An 18439-nucleotide genomic window follows, 5' to 3' on the forward strand; every position below is an offset into this window, starting at 1 on the left:
AGTGAAACAACAACCCACAGAATGTGAGAAAATATTTGCAAATCATGCATTTGATAAGGGATTTATTTCCAGAATATATCTGGAACTCTCTAATTCAATAAAAAGATAACTAGTTTTTTAAGGATAAAGGATTTAAGTAGACATTTCTTCAAAGGATATATATGAGGGATCAGTAAGCATTGAAAGGATGTGCAACATCAATCTTTAGGGAAATGCAAATCAAAATGTTAACGAGATACCATTTCACATCCTCTAGAATGGCTATAATAAAAAAGGTGGATAATAACTAAGTATTGGTGAGGATGTGAAGAAACCAGAGTTCTTGGTAAAATGGTGCAGCCCCTTTGGAATAACAGTGTGGCAATTCTTCAAAAAGTTGAATATGGAGTTACCATATGGCCCAGCAATTCTACTCCTTGGTGTATAACAAAGAGAAATGAAAACATGTGTCTACACAAAAACTTATACACAAATGTTCAGTCACAGTGTTTTTCATATTGGCCAGAAAGTGGAAATAGCCCAAATGTCCAATGACTAGATAAGTAAATTGTGATATATCCATATAATGGAATATTATTCAGCCATAAAAATGAAGTATTGATATATGCTACTACATGGATGAATCTTGAAAATATTATGCTAAGTGAAAGAAGCCAGCCACAAAAAGCAACATGTTGTATGATTCCATTTTTATGAAATTTCCAGAATAGGGACATCCATGGATTGAGAAAGGAGATTAGTGATTGCCTTGGCTGGGAATGGGGCTGGGGGAGATGGCTCACTAATGGGTACAGGGTTTCTTTTGAGGATGATGGAAAGTTCCAAAATTAACCATAGTGATTGATGGTTGTATAACTGTGAATATATTAAAAGTTATTGAATTATAAATTATAAAAGGGTAAATTTTGTGGTATGTGGATTATATTTCAAATAAAGCTATTATGAAAGAAAGTGGGGATAAAAAAAAAAGGAAAGAACAGTAAATGCAAAGCCTCTAGGACCACACTGAAGTGAGTGTGAGGAGCAGAATGGTCAATGGAGAATAGGAAAAGGAGAGTCTGGTAGAGGCTGGTTCACAAAAGATCCTGATTTTATTCTAAGGTCTACTTAAGGGAGTTTAAATTCTGAGGCAGGCATTGCCATCCCAAATAATCTCATTTTACATAACCTGCTGGGCTTCCATCTTTTTTGAAGGCCCATGGCTCTGACCCCTAGCTGTCTATACCAGTTCATAAGATAGAGCTCTCTGTATCAGAAGCTGACTATGTTATGTGGCCGTTTTTTGTTTTTTTTTTTTTTTTCTTAACTTAAATCACACCTCCTTGAGTCCTCAGGGCTGTCTTTGCACATTTTGAAAAAAAAAAAATGTGTTCTATAGAAGAAAAGCAGAAACTGAATTATCAAAATAGTAAGTTTGGTTAATAATGAAAATATGTATATTTCATGTTCTATCCAAACAAAGCCAGGAGTCAAAGGCAAGCTGAGCAACATCTGATAAATTCGTTTAAGCAATATGTGCTCTATATGACAATCAAGATTATGTTGGCTGGCCCACAGAGGAACGGGCCTGATGGGTGGGGTTGTGACAAGCATTGTAATACAGCATCAAACATCTTTGCAGTTGTTTGTTACACGCTCTGTACTCTGCTGACTTAATGACCATGAGGTCTTGTTGCCTCATCCTCACAGGAAGGCTCTCACAGTCCTTTGTCAGGGGTGAGAACCAGCCCCTTGCAGAGATAACTGACCCCTACCTTTGCTCTTGGGGTCCCTTCACACCCGTCAAAAGGAGGAAGCTGTGTTTCCTGAGAATCTTATCGATGGCGTGCTCTGTTGCCAAGTCCTATGACGCTGGTAGGACCCCTCCCAGTCCTCCCACCCCAGCACAGGAAAGGGCCTGCGCATTATTTACATTGTCTGGGTTTCAGAACAGGACTAGCTTTAGTCAACAGCAAGAGCAGCAGAAGCAGAGTGAGCATGCAGAAAAAAGGACTGCTAAATGTGCGCATCGCACATGAAGAGGAACCTCTCAGAAGGATACCTGTGTAGGGGCTGGGACTTTCTTGGCTGGTCTCTAATTCCAACCATCAGAGGAGGTTCTCACCTCTGGGCACCTCTGGGTAGAGAAGAACTCTGGGCACCCTTTCCTACCTTGTATTCTCTGGCCCACATGCACTCTTGTCACAACTCTCAGAGACAGGAGAAGGGTCAGGCTTTACAGACCAGGGCAGGCCTGAAAAAATTATAAAGACTACTCAGATGTGTACAGTTTATAAAGTATGTAGCACATGCATTCTCTTACTAAGTCCTCACAATAAGCCCGTGAGTTAGTCATAACAGCAGCTAGCATCTCCTGAATGCCTATTCAGTGTGGATGTCATGTATACACACACACATTTACACATGTATGCATACATAAACACATGTGTGTGTCATATATGTGTGAATATACACACACATATATCTATATATACATATGTATACATATTTATAATGCTCCTGCAAGGTAGATATTATTCCCATTTTACAGATGAGCAAATTTAAATAACTTATCTGAAGTCACAGATAGTAGTGGGTGCTGATGGAGGACTGATGCCAAGATCTAATATTTTCTACCACCCTTCCTCTGTAGGAGTCAATATCTGGGCAAATGTCTTATGATTACAGAGCTCACACAAAGGGTACCCTGCATCTTTTCCAACTCACCAATTCTTCTTACTACATTCCTGGAAAGACATGGTCTGCTGGTTGTTCAAAGTCACTTTTTGGTTTATTTCATAGGTTGGATATAGTTCATTTGCATGTCTTTCTTTTTCACAGTGCCCCTCCACTCACCGAAAAGGAAGTTGAGGTAAGTGATTCCAGTGCTTTATGAAATTTAGTGCCTGAGCTCGACTGGGTTTATTGAAAACATTCCATTTTCTAGCCTCTGCCCCTGACAATTTTGTACAAAAATGAGAATGTGTGATTGTGGGATAATATGGATATTGCGATCAGCCCTACTGAAATGCTGAGACTCCCACTCCAGGTGATGGAAGATTCTGGCAAATTTGGTCAGAGATGAGAAGGTAGCTGGAAATTCTACATTTCTTCAAGAATGGTTTATGCTCTTTAAAAGTATGACTTAGAAATGCAAAGTTACTGAGAGGCTGCAGAATTGAACCAAATTTATTTAAAAATTAATAACAGATGGTCAGATTCCAAGTTTTAAACTTTGGTCCAGAGGAAGAAGGTACTTCCCTTCTGAGGGTTCCAGACATAAGGAAGGTAGCTCAGCCAAGGTGGGAAGCTGTGCTGTCAGCTCATCAGCCTTCCCTGATTCCTCCTTTACTCCCCTTGGGGCCTCCTTGTCTCTGTAGAGATGCTATCCCAATGGATTTGGTGGGTGAGCTGAGAGGAACTTGTCTGCATTTCATTCTGGTGAAGGGGTAGGGTAGATGGACAAAGACAGTGCATCCCAGGTGAGGTGGTAAGGTAGTGAGGACCTCTGATGCCAGCACCTAGTTTGTTTCTAAGACAATTAGGTTGGAGTTGATAGAAGGAAGAGGGTAAGAACCTGGATGCGTCCAGAATCTTTTACTCCAGGTTGGGAGGTTAAAAGGTTTTAAAAGTCTTTGTAGCATGGTTTGCCACTGACAATAACAAGATGAATATTCCCTTCCTGAGACCCAGTGGCCTGGACAAGCAGAGGAAGACACACAATGTGAAATGTCTCCCAGAGATAGTAACAATTACCTTGTACACAGATATTGCACTTAGTTCATCACACACTCACATCCATCCTTTCAACGGATCCTCCAATCAGCTCAGTGAAGTTGGTAGAGCAGGAATTAGAACAAAGGAGGAAACCAAGTGATTAACTAATTTACCCAAGGTCCCAGACCCAGTGCTTAGCAGAACCAATATTTAGACCCAAATATTCTAACTAAATACAGGACTCTCTATATCACACTGCCATGAAGGGGACAACTCAGGTATAGAAAAATAAACATTGAACATTCTTGATAAACTTGACTGGACTGAGGCTTGGGTAGGACTGAAAATCCCCACCCACCGACACCGGTGAAGATAGGCTATGGGCGGTTTGTTTAATGGCCACCTTCTATCTGCAGATGTATACTGACACAATCAGTGTTCAGCATGGTGACATTAGCACAGGCTTTGAAATCAAATAGTGTAAAGTTGAATCCTGGTTCTACTGCTTCATGTCACCTTGAACAAGTTAATGACCTCTCTGGTCTCAGTCTCTTTACCCACAAAGTGGCCACAACAGTTCCTATTGCAGATGCTTTTTGTGGGGGTAAATGAGTCAAGGTGCACAGAACTCACAGCAGTGCTAGCATATCGTACATGCTTAATGAGGAGTAGCTTCCAGGGTTGCCATCATTGTTGTTATTGGGTCAGTTCAAGGCCTTTAGTTCTGTCTGAAGATGTCTACCTACTGTGGGCCATATCACATGAACTCAGAAGATCAGATGGTGTTAGCTCACCCCAAGGGTGTAAATCTGCTACCACTTGACTCAGGGCAAACGAATGGTGTAAAAATGAAAGCCATTGCTTCTTCCTGTGTAGAGTCCATCTGTCTATTTCTCCTCCCCAGTAGTTTCCTATCATGCCAGGAGTTTCATGTTTGCTCAATCCACCTTGCAAAGTTTCATTCATGCATCCCGTATTTTTTTTAACTTTTTTTTAAAAGATTTTATTTATTTATTTGACAGACAGAGATCACAAGTAGGCAGAGAGGCAGGCAGAAAGAGAGAGGAGGAAGCAGGCTCTCTGCTGAGCAGAGAGCCCGATGTGGGGATGTGGGGCTCCATCCCACAACCTGGGATCATGACCCGAGCCGAAGGCAGAGGCTTTAACCCATTGAGCCACCCAGGCGCCCCGCATCCCATATTTTTGGCGTGGAATATTTGTTCCAGAAAACTTCTCCTAACAGAATCATACCTGGATGTATTTAATCTCCTGGCAGCTTCTTAAAGCTGCTTTCTGTGCAGGATTTATAATACTCAGACAAGATGCTGGTTGAAATTTGCTTTAAGTCAACAATGCTTATATTTTAAATGCAGTTTCTTTAAATACAGTGGTTCCATGCAAAACCTCCAAAATGCATGTGTAATAAATCCTAGCATGAATCGAAACTGCTTCACAATCAGCTATATTGGGCTGAGTTTACCTAAACCTAAATACAGGATGTTATTTTCTTGAAATTCAGGAAAAAGCAAAGTGTTATTCTTTTATTGTTTTTCAGTAAAATGCATTTGGTCTCCTGGTTCTGGAAAGGACCTAGCATGGACCTCAGGTTACTATTTCATCATCTTTTGTGCAGTTTACTGTGAAAGGAGAATTTCACTTGTACGCAGCTGTTTTGGTGACTGGCTCCAGGAGCTGATGTAAAACGCTCATGCAAGAAACACACCTGTGACCTTGTTCCCTGTAATAACTCCTCCTAGCATCTCTCCTACATTCTTGTTCCCAACAGAATGTGTTTGTACAACTCTCCTTGGCCTTTAGAAATGACAGCTACACTCTGGAATCTAGAATTAACCAGGCTGAAAGGGAACGCAACCTAACAGAGGAGAACACAGAGAAGGAACTGGAAAACTTCAAAGCTTCCATTACGGTAATTGTGGATCCTGATGGGGGAATCCTTGACTGTCTCCCAGGGCGATGCCAGGTGTCCTGATTTTCTCAGTCAACAAGTGGAGTATCCTGACATGAGAAATCAGGCCAAGGCTCTGAGCCAGAGAGAGTCTTCCTCAGAGAGCTTGGAGGAACTAAGGTGGAGACCTGAAGGCCTGGGTACCTTGGGGGCTGTGAATAAGGCCTCTGATTCCTTGGAAGCTTCTCAAGAGTAGGCTGGGTGACCTGGGATGGCAAAAGAAGCTCCTTAGGAACTAGAGACCTGGATGTGATTCCCTTCTTTCATGTCAGTCAGGTATAGAGTATCCACACTGGGCTTTTCAATCCCCAGAAGGTGTAGCCCAGACCCTGTGGAGGCTACTCTTTTCAGCCAGGATGAGGACCAGGGCTTGTCTTGTGACAGCTCAAGTCAAGTCTTGGTATGGACCCCAGCTGATGTTCCTTCTCACTTCCCAGTCCTCAGCTTCACTCTGGCACCACTGTGAGCACCGAGAGACCTACCAGAAGCTGCTGGAGGATATTGCTGTCTTGCACCGCTTGGCTGCACGCCTCTCCAGCCGAGCTGAGATGGTGGGGGCTGTCCGCCAGGTGAGCCTCTTCAGCTCCCAGCCATCTGACTAGCTCAGCTCTGCCCACAGTAACTAGAGCATGAATGTAAGCAATGACAACTACAGATCCCACTTACTGACGGCTTCCTCTGTGCCAGACATCCTGTGTACGTTATTGTGTTTTATTAAGGTATTTCTGGTGGACCTCTAAACCCTTGAGGTGTTCCTTGGGAAAAGCTTTCTGTGAACATGTAAGTTTGTGAACTACTGCGTACTACCTTCTTTTCTTGGAGATTTCTGACACATATTGGCACCATCAAGGCTTTGAGAACACCTATAGCGAAGAAGCCTATTTAAAACTACCTGTATGTTTCCTAAATGTATCTGACTGAAGAACCACAAAATACCTATTCAACTCCCATGGAACTAGTATTTGGCAAATATGCTTTTAGGAAAAACTGCTTTGTTTCATTTAATCCTCCCAGCAACTCTATAAATATCTTTTCCCCACAAAGACATGAAGCTTCAGAAAGGTAATAGCACTAGTGTGTGGCACAGCTGGGATGCAGACCCAGGTTTGGCTCCCTCTTAGCCACTTTGATGTCCTAAAACACTCAGGGCACCACCCTGATCCAGGATGGTGTCATGAGATCAGACTGCCTAAGCCCAATCTTGGCTCCATCAGGATTCACTGTGTGACCTCAGGCCATTTATTGAACTCTCTGTGTTCCAACTTCTCCAGCCAATGCAGATGATGATAGCGTCTGTCAAATTGGCTTACCATAATATTTGCAAAGCACCTAGATGTTATTATCACTGCTGCTAGGACGGTGCTCACCTGTTATACTGCACTGGTTACATTAGCAGGGTGTTCCTGGGACAGAGCCTAGAGCAGTTCTTGTAGAATGAAGGAAGAACAAGCCACTGGGCGGTCCCACCCCTGTGTTCTTCTGGGGAAAGGGCACCTGACTCAGCAGCACACCCAGGAAGTCACTCTGGCCGGGAGAAGCAACAAAGGGAGAGCTCAAGGGAAGTGGCTACCTCCAGGAAGCTTCCTTGACCCATTCTCTCAGCATAGAGGACTTTTCTACCTCTCATCTCCTGAGGCATTGTGGCTGTGCTTATTCTTGTCTTCCGTGAGTGCAAGTGCCTGAATCCCCCTCTCAGCTCACATCACAGACAGCAAACCCTTAGAGGGCAGAGCTGCATCTTTTAATTGTGTCCTTTTAATTCTTCCAGCCCACAGGTTAGCTCAGAGCAAACAAATGCCAACAAGCCTTTCCTCCAATTGCCCTGTGTGCTCACACTCTCCTTTCCTGCAGGAAAAGCGCATGTCAAAGGCAACAGAGGTAATGATGCAGTATGTGGAGAATCTGAAGAGAACGTATGAGAAAGACCATGCAGAGCTCATGGAGTTTAAAAAACTTGCAAATCAGAACTCAAGCCGCAGCTGTGGCCCCTCTGGTAAGGAACTGGGCTCCTGCCCCCATCTTGGCCCCACAGTGTGGGTCCCTGATGGCTCTAGGCCAGGATCACATCCATCAATGCAACCTGAGGAGTTCTAGTTGAGCAAGGCTCATTGTCCTTGTCCAGTGCTGCCCATAGGGGCCTCACAGCAGCTGTTCAGGTGAGACTAGGGACCAAGAACCAGGAAACAAGAATAGTCCCAAAGCAACTCCTGACACAATAAACCACAGCAGCTGACCACTGATATGAAGCCATAGGCTACAAGAGCTCTCTCTACTTTATGAGAAGGACAGGCACCAGACCTTACAGTCTTTGTGCTTTGGAATACATACTAAGGAATTTAGGCCTTATCCTAGAAAGTATTAGGGATCCAACCAAAGATTTAAGTTCACATATGGAGTTTAGAATGTTCCCTCATTACAGTGTGGCAGTTACATTAGTGGGATAGAGCCAGAGACAGGGAAACCCACAAAGCTGCTATTACAATAGTCCAGGTGAGAGATGAACCTGGGCAGTGGGGATGGCATGAGATCCTGGCTAAAAGAGATATTCCTGAGATAAATAGCAGACTCTTGGGCAAGACAAATGTTTTAAAGAAATACTCTTTAAAAAGTGTTCTATACAATTGCTATAGGAGCACAGACATGATTCTGCCTGAAGGAGTCAAGGAAGGTTTTACAGAGGGATGGCATCTGGGCAGTTTTTCAAAGTAAAAATAGGCATTCTCCAGGCAAGGGGGGAAATAGACCCTAAGTAGAGGAAACAGTGTGTACAAGGAAGTAGGGTTGGAATGGAAAAGGTATGGAACAAAGAATTTGATGTGGTTACAGTGTTGGGAGTGTGAAGATGACAGTTTGAAGATAAGCCTTGGTAAGCCAGGGCCACATGCCAGGTCATTCTAATAATTTGGGCCTTTGTCCTCGAGGCTATGAGGAAGCACTGGTGAGTTTATACCATCTAACATGGTCAGATTCTATTTTCAGAAGATTTGTCTGACTTCAGAGAGACAATACATTGGGAGAGCGTAGACACTGAGGTCTGGAGAGACAGGTCAGGAGGCACTTGCTGCAGCCCAGCATGAGGAGGATGGTGCCTTGGACTAGGATCTCTCCTTGAGAGCCAGGATCTAGGCTCTGGCTGATGAGGATGGTGTTAGCAGGAGAAAAGAGACCTTTTAGTGACAGGAATCCCTGTGGAATGCAAACATCCGTGTTACCAAGAGCAGGAGGAGGGAAAGTATAACAGATGGAGGAACCTTTATAAACAGGAGGTTTCACAAGTTTCCTGGGGAATATCAGTGACAGTTTCCAGAGTCCAAAGGCAGTGTACATATGCTCCCAACTGTCTGCTTTTGATCTTGGCAGCAAGACTCCTGACCCACATGCATCTGGGCCTACAGCAAACTAGATTCTGTCAGTGCTGGGAGTTGGGGAAGTTGCCACCAAAGAAATCCTAATATGTGGGCTCTTGCTTTATTGCTCTGGAAGGTACAAGGTCTGCTGTAAACTGCCCTATCCAAGATTTATGAAAGGAACAGTTACCCATGAGTTTCATTCATCCATTCTAAAGACATTTATTGAACTCCTTTGCTGTCCCCCACATGATACTAAATATAGAAGTAAAGGGCACATGGTCACTGAGATCCAAAGGAACTCCCAACCGTTGCAGAGGGCAGAGGAGTATAACCAGCCCAGTGACAAAAGTAAGCAGATTTTTATAGGGAGCATACCACAGAGTCCCACATTCAGTCTGGGGACATGAGAAAGTGCTTACAATACATAGGGAGATGGTAGCTGAGTCTTAAATGGTGACTAAATGTTTTTCAGACATTTGTTCCCATACCACTCTTTCTCAGCCTGGTCTGGTGGAGAGGGGCCAGCATCCACCTAACAGGTGTGTCCATTGGATATCCTGTGACCATTCCCAAATAATGTTAGTTTTTAAGCCTTTACATGACGTCTAGTAACCTTTGTCTATGCCTGAGACTCTGAAGACTACAGTGAAAAAAAATTACCTCTGATTTAAAGAAAGGTTATACACATTTAAAAATATCCATTTTTTTCCCTGAATATGAAACACTGATTGTTTACACTTTGAATTATTTCCTTAAGATGGATTTCTAGACGTGTAAATACTGGCTTGGGGGAAAGAAATTTTTATAAGGCTCTTAAAGCAAACATTTTCAAATAACTCATTGATACTTCCATTTAATGGGTAATAGTAGTGCTCAGTTCATTGTGCCATTGAGATTCTTGTCCTTTCCTTTAAAAATATTTTTGATGGGCCAAGATTATATCTCAACATTTTAATTTGTATTTTTTTTACCTTTTCAATTATTTCCTGGACATTTGTAGTTCCACTTTTATAAATTCTCTAGTTATATCTTTTGCCCACTTGTAAAATTGACATTTTATTCATTTGTATGAATGCTACAATATATAAAAAATATTTTCTGGTTCTGCTATTTTGGCTGACTGGAAAACTTGAAACTCCTTGACCACAAGTACTTAGACATTTCTGCTGGATAAAATAAAGCAAACTTTAGTCTAAAAGAATAGCTGAATCTACAGGAAAAGAAATTGAAATACTCAGATACAAGAAAAGAAAAGAGAACTGAAACCCACAGCTTCCTTGGGGACACGAGTCAGCTTCAGTTATCTGGGTGCTGAGCTTCTGCACTTGCATGCATTCTGAGATATCTCGGACACCTATGACAGAGAGTTGACTTGAGACTCCCACAGAAAGTTAAGATTTTCCAAGGACTGCATCTTTAGACAGAACTTAAACAAGAAAAAAACAGTTGCCGAACAGCAGAGACACAAATCAAGGAAGTCCGTTTCACCCTGTCGTAGGAAAAATACTTTCTGCTTTCTCGTAGGAAAAATGTATGCCATGACAGAAGTTGTGGTGCAATATGCAGAGACTCTGTAAAGAACATCACAATGATGTCTGTAGGAACACTGTCAGAAACAAACATAAAGCCACACTGGAGAGGCACACCCTTCACCTGGGGCACACAAGATTCCTCTAACTGAAACTTCACTAAAGGTGATTTTACAGTATAGAATTAAAAAATACACAAGAAAACAATCCACCTTGAACAAGAATCATCAGACACACTAAACAATAGGGTTATATCCTAAGGACTGCAGAAAATAAAACAATCTGATAATTTTTTAAAGGTATGTTTAAAAATTATTAAAGACATCAAACAATGAATCAAAACATGAGAATAAAATACAGTTATCGAAAAAGAATAAAATAGAACTAGAAATGAGGAGCAAAATCATGGAAATTAAAAACTCAGTAGTTTAGGTGTGGTAGGTACTATAGTGGTGGTAATTACTCTAGTGGAGATTCCAAATTTCTCCTTTCAGGCACACTTCTCTATTCCCTTGAAGTTAGGTGATGACATGTGATTTGGCAAATAAAATGTGAGCAGAAGGACATGTGTCACCTTTGAGTTGAGGCCTTTAAAAAACTAGTGTGCAGTGACACCTGGGTGGTTCAGTTGGTTAAGACTCTGCCTCAGCTCAGGTCATGATCCCAGGGTTCTGGGATCAACCCCATCATTGGGCTCCCTGCTCAGCAGTGAGTCTGCTTCTCCCTCTCCCTCTACTGCCCCCCTGCTTGTGCCCTCTCTCTTTCTCTCTCTCTCAAATAAATAAAATCTCAGAAAGGAAGGAAGGAAGGAAGGAACTAGTATGCAAATTACCGCATGTTTCTTCCTCTTCAGATGACAATCATCACTGCTCCAGAATGGACATGTAACATAAGGAAGAACTAAATCTTTATTGTTATAAGTGACTAAAACTTTGGGGAGTTTTTTATGGGGTTGTTTATTAATAAGCATAACCTAGCTTACTGGTATAACATTTAAATCAGATTGGGCACAGTTGAGGGGAAAATTTAGTTAATTGAAGATAGATTTTCAGAAGTTGCCTAAAATGCAGTTCAGAGGGATAAACTGATTAAAAATATGAAAGAAAATATTGTATTATAAGATATGGGATACAGAATATAAAATGAGAAAGTTCCAAATGCATCTATTAGCAGATCTACAAGAGGAGGGAGAGAGAAAATACTCAAAAAGATTTTCCAAAATCTGAGAATTTCCCAAAACTAAAGACAGACATGAATCATTGGATTCAGAAAGAACAGTGAATTCCAAGAAGAAATAAGAACACATCGAAGTGGGGCGCCTGGGTGGCTCAGTGGGTTAAGCCGCTGCCTTCGGCTCAGGTCATGATCTCAGAGTCCTGGGATCGAGCCCCACATCGGGCTCTCTGCTCTCTAGGGGAGCCTGCTTCCTCCTCTCTCTCTGCCTGCCTCTCTGCCTGCTTGTGATCTCTCTGTCAAATAAATAAAAAAAAAAATCTTTAAAGAACACATCGAAGCAAAGTGAAAACTTTAAAAGTAAAGAGAGGAGAGAGGATTTACAAAAGACTGATAATTCTCAATAGTAATAGTAGTACCAAAAGACAATGAAGTGGGGTAGGGGAATGGGATAACTAGATGATGGACATTAAGGGGGGACACATGATGTAATAAGCACCAGGTATTATAATAAGACTGATGAACCACTGAACTCTACTTCTGAAACAAACAATACACTATATGTTAATTAACTGAATTAAAAAAAGAATGAAGTTAAAGTCTTCAAGCAGCTGTGAAAAAAAATAACTGTCAACCTAGAGAAAATACAACCAGCTAAACTATGACACAAGCTTGAAGTCTAGGTAAAGATATTTTGAGAACAACTGAGAAAATTTACCTCTCAAAAATCCTTGCCAAAAGAACAAGTAAGGATGGACTTAAGGGGGAAAAATTAAGATTAAAAAAAAAAGAGTAGGATGCAAGAAGGAATGATCAGACATTTGTAAATGTGGGTAAATCTAAACAAGCACTTACTATATAAAACAACAGTCATAATAACATGGGATTACCAAAACAAAGTGAAACAAAAATACTGAAAAGCAATATAATTTGAGATTCAAGGGAGTTATTGATTAATTTAAAATTTAAAGTCACATAACATAGTACAAATTTAAGTGGACACATTAAAGATTAGAACTAAGTAATAACAATGAAATACTACTCAGCCATCAGAAAGGACAAATACCCACCATTTGTACTGACATGGATGGAACTGGAGGGGATTATGTTAAGTGAAATAAGTTAAACAGAGAAAGACAATTATCATATGGTTTCACTCATATGTGGAACATAAGCAATAGCATGGAGAACCATAGGGGAAGGGAAGGAAATCCAAAGGGGGGGAAATCAGAGAAGGAGATGAACCATGAGAGACTATGGACCCTGAGAAACAATCTGGGGGTTTCAGAGGGGAGGCGGATGGGGGAAGGGGGTAACAGGGTGTTGGGTATTAAGGAGGGCACATGCTGTGATGAGCACTGGGTGTTATACTTAATTAATGAATCACTGAACACTGCATCAAAAACTAATTATACACTATACAGTGGCTAGCTGAACATAATAAAAAAATAAAATTAAATAAATTTTAGAAAGTAAATAAAAGATTGATGATTACTGTACGGTTTTAAGCAAAGCAAATAAAAAATTTGTAGTTTAGTGTAAAAAATTGAAGATTGGAACTAAAATGTGCAACTTCTAAACCAATGTGCAGGGTGCGAAGGGGAAAAAATCAATGAAGTGAAATAAATAAAAAGGGAAAAATTAGCTATGTGTATCTTTCTTCCTTTTTTTTTAAAGATTTTATTTATTTATTTGATAGAAGACACAGCAAGAGAGGGAACACAAGCAGGGGGAGTGTGAGAGGGAGAAGCAGGCCTCCTGTTGGGCAGAGAGCCCGATGCGAGGCTCTATCCCAGGACCCTGGGATCATGACATGAGCCGAAGGCAGACGCTTAACAACTGAGCCACCCAGACACCCCTAGCTATGGGTTTCTTAAGAGACACATCTAATATACATGGATAAGAAGGATAAATAGATATATAAGCCAAATGATATTCGTCAAACTGAAAGTGAGCTTTTAAAAACCTTTCTTTGTACATATTGGTGTTTTCTGGTGGCAGTATTCTCCAGGTGTGGTGCAAAATTTCTTTATTAATATATAATGTATTCTTTGTTGCAAAACATTTTATATAAATTGTATCACTTAATGTATGCATAAAGGAGATTAAAATCCCAGGGTGCTGGTTTCCTTTGTTCCAAATTGTCTTATAGATGACTTATTGAAACCACTCTGTCAACAAGTTTCCATTCTCTACTTTTACTGCACCTTCCCTGCTCATAATTTCCTTGACCGTACATCTCTTAAATGAGCAAGAAATTACCCAATAAGCCTTGGTATTGCTACAGGTAGTTTTTTGCACACTCTCCGGGGTATTACCAGAGACTGTGCAGTGGTGTCAGGTGGATATGAGGTCCAAGATGGGCTTCTCATAGTGCATAGAAGATTTAAGATAAAAGTTCTGTACAGAAAGCCCACTTTGCAGATAATTGTCTCAGGGGATAGTGGGAAACTTAGTGTTCCCAACACCTAGGCTCTTGGACTAACACTTGAGGGCCAGTTCTGATGAATTACTATCTCAGCTTAGTTTTAGGATGTCCGTTTTCTGTTGGAGCCTACTCTGAAAACTTAACCTGAGTTCTCTTCTCTGTTCCTTCTTGCTGCAGAAGACGGGGTCCCTCGAACAGCACGATCCATGTCCCTCACACTGGGAAAGGTATGCATATTCAAGGAATACCAGGGTTCCCCTGGGATTCCAACAGAAGTTTCCATAGTCACCAGAAAGTCATTCATCCTTGAATCCACAGGTGTCAAGAGAACTTCTAGACAGATTCTCTAATATAGCTTACCACACTTGCTAGTTCGTCCTTCAGCTTTCCCTCATTCATGGTTTCCCTGATCATACCATCCCCAAAATGAACATGGAATGATGCATAAATCTTGGTGTAGTCCTATTCTTTTCATATACTTTCCAGGGTGTTACCCAGAGACTGGGGGTCATTTCTGTTCCATTTCTTTCAGATATAAGCTAAAATAAGAACATTTTGAGAAATCACTCACTACTAACAGAAAACTTGGGTCAACTCTGGCCAATTTTTTCACATGAACCCTCAACACCATCACTAACCCAAAACCAAAATATCCCGTGAATGTAATTATAGCATCAGAAACTAGTAGGCATTTTCCAGACCTTTCTGAACTGTGGCTGCTGCTCCCTCCCTGACAGTGGGCCTGGTCACTTCTCTTCCCACAGAACATGCCCCGCCGGAGGGTCAGTGTTGCAGTGGTTCCCAAGTTTAATGCCCTGAACATTGCCAGCCAAACTCCCAGCTCATCACCCATCCCCTCTTTACCAGCCATGGTGAGTATGATGATGCCTACCTCCCAGCCCTTATCAACCTCTCCCTCAGGCTCACTACTATGGGGTGACCCAGGTCGGGGCAGGGTCAACAAGGAGATGAAAATCCCAGCACAGATTTTGGAATATGGGCTCAAAAAAGCTCAATATAGACGAGGCCCCATGTCTTCCATTGCCCTGAGAAGACTCAATATCCTTGAGAAAGGTGCTGGCATCTCAAAGACTGTTCTTTGAAAATGTTATCTCCTTCCACGCGTAAACCAAAATCCTCCAAGGTGGGTTTAGTGGGTTTTTTCCCACTCTGAAATGGATTTAAATATCTGAAGGTTGCATTGTATATAGTAAGTGATAGGGCTGAGCTTTTAACCTTAGGGTTTCTGATCCCAGGGCCTGAGTTCTTAAACCCACTGTTACCCTGCATCAATTCATTGCAGCATTTAGAAATGAAACTACTAGACTGCCCATTAATAAGAGCTTGGTTAAATATAGACAGCCCTAAAAAGGGCTTTCTGTGCAGTTGTTAAAAATAACATGAAAAATGTCCATAATTTATTATTAATAAAAAGGAATTAAAAACAGCATATACAGTAGAATTGTTTCGTAGGGTTTTCTTAAAGAGTATTTTTTTCTATGTGTAGACATAGAAAATTCTGGAAGAATATATGTAAAACTATTAATAGTTATCTCTGGGCAATGGTAAAGCCACGGGTGATTTTTATTTTCTTCCTGATGCCTTTTTATATTTCTATAATAAGAATCTATTGCCAATAATAAAAAAAATTCATTTCAATTATTTTAAACATACACAGTTCCTATATAGCAGAATATTTTCTACATCCCAGGCTTTTGTGGATCTGGTTAATATTATTTAAAACTTTTCTAATTCTTTCTTCAGTTACTTCTCTATTCTGTGTCCATGAGCAGCACTACTCTATAAGCCAATCTGATTGTGTAAACAATAGGTAAAGTAGATTCAAGCTCTATTGTTCCAGTAGGTAGCAATAGCTTCTTTCACCTCTTTTTCAATCATCTATGAAATTATCCTAAATTCCCAAATCACTCACTAAAACAAACCAGCTTAAAAAAAATTTTTTTTAAAGGAGCTTAGGAAGGGCTAGCTAGTATGTTTGATAGACCTATCTCCAATACTATGCTACATATAAGAATATTATTTTCAAATATGCAGTTGCCCTTGAACAATGCAAGGGTTGGGGACACCCACCCCCAGGCAGTTGAAAATCTGCATATAACTTTTGACTCCCCCAAAACTTCTGATGATTGGAAAACATACCAATAACATGCCAATTAATACATATTTTGCATGTTATATGTATTATATACTGTATTCTTATGATAAAGCAAGCTAGAGAAAAGAAAATGTTAAGAAAATCATAAGGAAGAGAAAATACATTTATAATATTGTACTATATTTAAAATCCATATATAAGTAGACCTACATAGTTCAAACCTGTGTTGCTCAAGGGTCAACCGTATATTCTTTTAGACTAAAAGTTGGCAACCAGGAATATACATTAAAATCACACAAGGTACTTCTAAAACATTGCTCAGGCTTCACCCCAAGATTCTGAATTGGATCAGTACTTAAAATCCCCCACCACAGTGATTCTAAGGTACAGCCAGAATTGAGATCCATTTTTTAAACCAAATCTGTTGTAAAAAAAGTACCTCATTGTTTATTTTTTATATTTATATATTATATTTATAAATATAATATTATATGTTATATTTATATAATTTATTATAAAGACATTTCTTATGGCTTGGGGTTTTAGTAATGACAGGCTTCTCCTGAGGATTATGCTTGGAGCTACAGCTCAAAGGTATTGATGGGTCTATGTTTGCTAGGAGGCCTGCTGGCATTTACTCCAAGTCAGTAAACCTGGGACTGAGGAAAAACTGAGGCTCTGCTCGAGAATAGGGCATCAAAATATAAATTCTTCACTCAAGAAAACTTAAGAGGGGAAGGAAAAGGTGCAGGTTGTATGGGCCTCAAGGGGCACTAAGGAATGGAGGACAGGGAAGGCCCCACGCCTGGGTTCAGAAGCAGATCAGAAACCACGGTGGTGGGGGAAGAGCTGAGATAGCAGAGCCCCCCCACCCCGCTCCCCATATCATCAGAGACATAGCAGCTCTGGCTTCTTCCTTCCTAGCTAATCTTCAATTGTCTGTCTCCTGTTTTTCATCTAGTCAGAATCACCCAATGGGAAAGGCAACCTACCGGTCACCTCAGCACTGCCTGTACTTTTGGAAAAGTAAGTTGGTTTATCTTCTTCTTAACTTTGGGGATCTCTGAGAAAATTTTCCCTAGGTCACTTTTCCTCCCATCCTCACTCCCAAAATGTGATGGAAAGCAAATTAAGTTCTAAGGGAAGGAAATAAGAGGGACTCTGAGACCCACAAAGATTTCAGAGTCAGTTTGCTGTCTGGACCAGGAAGATGCTGTGGCTGAGTCCAAGTATACCTCAATCTCAGAAGAGCCCAGAGGAGACAGACACCTTCTCTGTTGGTTAGGATTCTTTGGGCTACAGATATAAGAAAGCCCCAACTCGAAGGGTCTTAAATAGTAAGTCCAGAGGTAGGGCTTTCCCAGGTATAGTATATCAAGGCCCCAGCTCGGCCTCCACAATTTCCTTGCTTGCTTCTGCTCACTTTGTGTGTTGACTTTATCAGCAGCTTGTGGCAAATGGCTACTATTTTCAAGTATTCTATCCAGACATGAAGTATTTAGAAGAGGACTATCTCTTCCCATGCTTCTTTTTTATGAACAAACCCAGAAACTTTTGTTTTTTTACTTCCTTATCTTGTTAGTAACTTTGGAACATAATTCTTTTCTAAATCAAACACAGACTTTGGAAATGGGATTGTCATCATGGGCTTAAACTGTGCCCTGGAGATGGGGACAGACGGTCAGCTTTCCATGAAGCAAAGTGATACACTGAAGAAGAGAAAATTCCTGAGCAAAATTACAATCCTGTAAGGAAACAGGCAGGAGATTGAGTACTGGAGTGGCAATAAATAGTGTCTGCCATGCCTAATTTTTCTAGGCATCTGTGCAATTTGTAGGTCTTTTCATCCTCAACCAGAGCAAGGCAGGCTGTTTTTATACTCAGAAGAGTTTATAACTTGCTTTTCAAATTCTTTCATTTGCTTGCTGGGAAACATCTGGATCACAGCTGTCACCTCTCAGAACTTTCACCTTGTGTCTTTTCTCACTTGGTAGAACATACACCTTTATTCTTCCTTCTTCTTTGCCTTAAGACAGCTTTAGCCCTCCATTTTTCATTGTTGTTAGAATAGTTTTGCTTGACCTGACCAGGAAACTCTATGTGGGTCCCTTTTCAGTAGAGACAATCTCCCAAGCTCTCCATCCCCACCACCCTGCCCCCCTGACTCAGCCTGTTTAACTC

General features: G+C 41.0%; 1 protein-coding gene across 1 annotated transcript in view; it reads left to right on the forward strand.

Moving 5' to 3' along the window:
- LOC111159481 (murine retrovirus integration site 1 homolog) overlaps positions 1–18439 on the forward strand; it is a 77428-nt gene that overhangs the window by 43250 nt on the left and 15739 nt on the right. The window contains 7 exon segments of the mRNA XM_022521990.1: positions 2821–2851; positions 5483–5623; positions 6100–6231; positions 7514–7655; positions 14320–14369; positions 14907–15014; positions 17220–17284. Of these exon segments, the coding sequence (XP_022377698.1) occupies positions 2821–2851; positions 5483–5623; positions 6100–6231; positions 7514–7655; positions 14320–14369; positions 14907–15014; positions 17220–17284 (669 nt within the window).

Source organism: Enhydra lutris, unplaced genomic scaffold (assembly GCF_002288905.1).
Source record: "Enhydra lutris kenyoni isolate GAN:26980312 unplaced genomic scaffold, ASM228890v2 scaffoldscaffold68, whole genome shotgun sequence".
NCBI lineage: Eukaryota > Metazoa > Chordata > Mammalia > Carnivora > Mustelidae > Enhydra > Enhydra lutris.